The 4,612-nt window shown below is 39.7% G+C and overlaps 1 protein-coding gene across 1 annotated transcript; it reads left to right on the forward strand.

Annotated features, from left to right (window-relative positions):
* Window positions 1–1,411: 1,411 nt before the first annotated feature.
* LOC103695696 (probable carboxylesterase 12) lies at window positions 1,412–2,713 on the forward strand. Its single transcript, XM_008777087.4, has one exon. It carries the CDS (start codon window positions 1,503–1,505, stop codon window positions 2,469–2,471), a length of 969 nt encoding a protein of 322 aa, XP_008775309.1. The 5' UTR covers window positions 1,412–1,502; the 3' UTR covers window positions 2,472–2,713.
* Window positions 2,714–4,612: the final 1,899 nt, after the last annotated feature.

Consider the following 4,612-nt stretch of genomic DNA (forward strand, 5'->3'; position numbering starts at 1 on the left):
ACTTAAATTCTTCACCATAATTTGTGACATTGATGGTATGTACGAAGTAAAAGAATAGTACTTTATTAATTATTTAATATTAATACTTATATTTATAGGAATTGTATTATCAAATTTTAGCAACTTTATGCATATTGATCTAGATAAAAAAATTATGGTACAACTCATGTACAACTTGCAATAAACATGAAGGTATTTGACTTTGCAGATGCTAATAGGTGCTACTTTTGACGAAAGAAAATGCATCAATATTATTAACGTAAGAAAGTTACAATCTACTAAATATTAAAAGTGCATACTAATTATTTAATTTTTTAATTCTAGGTATCTCATACGTGTTAAATATGTGATCATGTTGGAGAACTTTTTTTAACTTTTTTTGTTAGAAATGTTGAAATCCTCATGGAAAAATCTGTTAACAAACTTTACGATCTATACTTGATGGTAGTATAACCGTGACATTTTTTAGTTAAGCAATATTTTTTGATAACAAATATATTAATATAGTATTTTCTGTTTATATTATAGGAGGGCGGACCAATAGAATTCGAAGAATTTGTTAAGAAATATAATAGGAACAACACATCTTCATTTAACATTCATCAACAAACAATACTTCCACATCTGCAAGGTCTAAATGGGTTGTATGTGGCATATTGCAAATGAATCTGGTTGAAGAAAGTTGTTCTCTTTTACAACTTATTATTCGTTATGGTCAAACTAACAAAAGGTTAAAACTTTACTATTTCTTTATTTGTTCATTTAAAGCATGTTACTAATTTTTTTTCCTATTTTTTTGTAGGTTGAAATAATCATAAGATGAACACTTCAATCAGAATGAAAATAATTTCTCAAGTTTAAGAGAAAGGAATAAAATCTATTGCATCAAATAAAAAAGAACCGGATCCCTCCACATAAGTACATATTCATTTATCCTACTAAAAATATTTAATTATTATGATAAACAATTTATCTTTTTCTATCAGTGCGAATCTATTTATTATTGAGATGTTGAAAATAAAAAAGTTAATGAATAAGAAATACATTTCACTTATACTATATTTTTTCATTCTATTTTCAAGATGTTATGATTCTCCTATTATATAAAATTATATTTCGATTTTTACTATCTCAATGTGCACGGGTATCATTCCCATGTACATTGTATAGCAAGAAACTTTACAAGGGATTGGTTACATAAGTAAAGGCATAATTAAAATGATACGGCAAAGATATGCTAGGATTATAGAGATTTGTCAGCTATATATTATTGAAAAAATATATATGTTTACATATTATTATTTGTTTTTATGATTTGCTTTTTATATGCCATTATTTAGTTTTTAATAATTAAAAATACATAAATTTGTATAAATATTATTATTTATTTTTAGAATAATAATAAATCTCGATAAGATGAGGTGATACGCCACCTCCTTCCGTTCCATTCAAGGCTCTGCTGCCTTCTGGTGCTGCAGCCACATCCCCTCTCTTCTCTTCCGATGGATCCCGACAAAGAAATCGATCTTGAACTCTTCTCGATCATTCGCGTTTACAAGAGCGGCCGCATCGAGCGCCTCGTCGGCACTGACACCGTCCCAGCCGGCGTCGACCCCGACACCGGCGTCACCTCCAAAGACGTCACGATCGACCCCTCCACCGCCGTCTCCGCCCGCCTCCACCTCCCTAACCTGAGCAACGCACCCAACAAGAAGCTTCCGATCCTCGTCTACTACCACGGCGGAGGCTTCTGTTCTCAGTCCGCCTTCTCTTCCACCTACTTCCACTTCATCAAAACCCTCGTCGCCCAATCCGGCATCCTCCTCGTCTCCGTCAACTACCGCCTCGCCCCCGAGCACCCTCTCCCCATCGCCTACGATGACTCCTGGGCGGCGCTCCGGTGGGTGGCCTCCCACTCCGGCGGCGGCGGCGGACCCGAGGCGTGGCTGTCCGAGCACGGCGACTTCCTCCGCGTCTTCCTGGCCGGCGACAGCTCCGGGGCCAACATCGCCCACCATATGGCTCTACGCGCCGGGGCGGAGGGGCTGGGCCCCGGGATAAGGATCGAAGGGCTGATATTGTTCCATCCGTACTTCTGGGGGAAGGAGCCGGTGGAATCGGAGCCGGCGCTTCCAGAATTCAGGAGTTATCAGGAGGCGTTCTGGAGGTTGGTGTGCCCGGGGACGGCGAAGGGGCTCGATGACCCGCTGATAAATCCGCTGTCCGAGGGGGCGCCGGGGCTGGAGGGGCTGGCTGGGGAGAGGACGCTGGTGTGCCTGGCGGAGGACGAGCTGAGGTGGAGGGGGAGGGCGTACTACGAGAGGCTGAAGGGGAGTGGGTGGAGAGGGGAGGCGGAGCTGGTGGAGTCGGAGGGGGAGTATCATGTGTTTCATCTCATGAAGCCTGACTGCCAGCAAGCTCTGCTCTTGATGGAGCGTGTGGTGGAGTTTCTGAAATGCAAAGATCAGTAATCCTTCAAGTTGGAAGAGAAATAAAATTATCTGTGTTTTTTAAATAGAATAATTTACTGGTTTCGTCTTGTTCTTGGCTTGTGTTTTATTTCGGATGATAGATTGCATTACTGAGGAATAAAAGTTCAACCGAAATTGCTCCTTAGAACGTGGATCTATGGTTGAAACAGTGACATGTTGGCAATGTTCTTGTTTATTTTGCCGTTGTTGAAACTTTAGTTGAAAAAGCGACATTATATTGAGCTTTTGGATGCAATGTATGGTGTGACTTTAAAGCCTAGTCCCAAGGAAATTCCACAAAAAAGTAATTATCTCAGGGAGGGATGAAGCTTTTTTTTTTTTTTTTTTCCGTCTTGTGTCAAACCGTGGGAGTGCCGCTCAAAGAATAACAGAGGAGGCAGAGAAACAAGAAAGCAGGACGAGAAGAGAGGACCGGACAAGAGCCGACCCATGGCAATCTCAACTCCTAATCAATAACGAGCATCACCCCCTTCCCTAGCGAGAAATTATTAGATGGACCAGGTTCATTGAACCCGTCCAATAGCCACTCATCCTGTTATCCAACGTCACTGGATCGGTCCATCTAATAATTTTTCCTTCGTATATAGCACCCAGTCCACCTAGATTAACAGGATGCCAATAATTCTTGAAAGCTGTCGGAGAAATTTCCAGAGCTCTAAAACTAGTGGTGGGCAGGAGAGGAACAGATGGTTCCCATTCTCTGCGTCTCATACGTAACGTGCTGCAAAGGGCCAATACATCTCTGCATCTCAAGAGCAATGATGCTTTTAATTGTCTCACTTTATCGGGTGATTGGATCACATAGGTGATGATATGGGCTTGGTGATCTGACAAGTAGCTGCCCGAATGAATTTGATCTTAGCCTAGTGAGCTTGATAAGTATGAACCAACTTGCATTTTTCTCAACATTGGCTTATGGATTAATATTGGTGATGTCAAATTCCAAAAGTAAAAAAAGAATAATTACTGGGAAAAAAGACAGTAACCAAAGAGTGTGACATAGCTTTGGAAACAAGGCAAAACAAACAAGGACAGGAATTCTAGAGTTAGTTAGTGTCCTCTTGTGTTTCCAAGAGATCAAACTAAAATATAAAGCGAGGGTTTGGACACCATGTGTGGGGAGGAAGACAATTCAATTTTGCGTGGATTGGATATCATGTGGACTTTTGATACCTAGGGATAACACCGGAAGAATATAATAAACTCTAATGCAGTATTTTTTATAAATAGTGTCAAAGTAGATCCAATCCATGACTTATATAGATTAAGAGATTCTATATCGTAGACCCATTTGGGGCTGATCATAAATAGATCGTGATATTTGTGACTAGATTTGGTTGAATTTGGATCGATCCTTAGACTGGTGTGACCTCTAGCCGGAATGCTAAGGCTTAAACTAAGGGAGTGTATGAGGACCCATGCACGTGTATTTAGTCTCAATCAGTTATGTACTGAGTAGATTGCTACAATCTTTGTACCGAAAACTACCAAAACCTTCATCTATGAATCTAAGCTAGATCTATTCATACTCAAATGATTCAGAATATTCTCTTCCAATGAACTGCATAGCTGTGATCTAAGTGGCATGTAGATAGATGATTCCTGAAAGGAGCATATGCACCCTTGAGGAGATTGATGTTCCGAATAAAAAAGCTTCTTCTGCTTTTCATGGAAAGTAAAATCTAATTAATATGATATTTGCCTGAAGTAGAGAAACATGAGTTCAGAGGCTTAAACTGTAGAGGATTTACTACACTAAATCACAGCCATTAATGCCTCCTCTTGCATATAATCACTGCCATTCTTGCTGGTCCGATTATTGCACGACTTGAGATACTTCACTTTTGATCGCTCTAAAAAGTAATTCAAGTATCAATATAGTATGAAGCCAGAATTTTTTATAAAAATACAATAAAAATCATTTACTCTTTGGGCCAGTATTGGCATTAGTAGATTTTTGCTAAGCTCACGTTAGAGCATTCCTAATACATGAGTTGAGTAAAATAATTACCAATTTACTAACTATCATAGGTAATGCTAAGTTTACAAAGGATCTTCATGGGAATTGTGGTCTCAGGGAACCGGCCTGCCTAGGCATTGAGCAAGCCTAGCGTGGATGC

This window comes from Phoenix dactylifera, unplaced genomic scaffold (genome assembly GCF_009389715.1).
Source record: "Phoenix dactylifera cultivar Barhee BC4 unplaced genomic scaffold, palm_55x_up_171113_PBpolish2nd_filt_p 000333F, whole genome shotgun sequence".
Lineage (NCBI taxonomy): Eukaryota > Viridiplantae > Streptophyta > Magnoliopsida > Arecales > Arecaceae > Phoenix > Phoenix dactylifera.

Excerpts from the sequence above, each read along its gene's own strand:
- LOC103695696 (XM_008777087.4), top strand. The coding sequence starts at position 1,503 with ATGGATCCCGACAAAGAAATCGATCTTGAACTCTTCTCGATCATTCGC.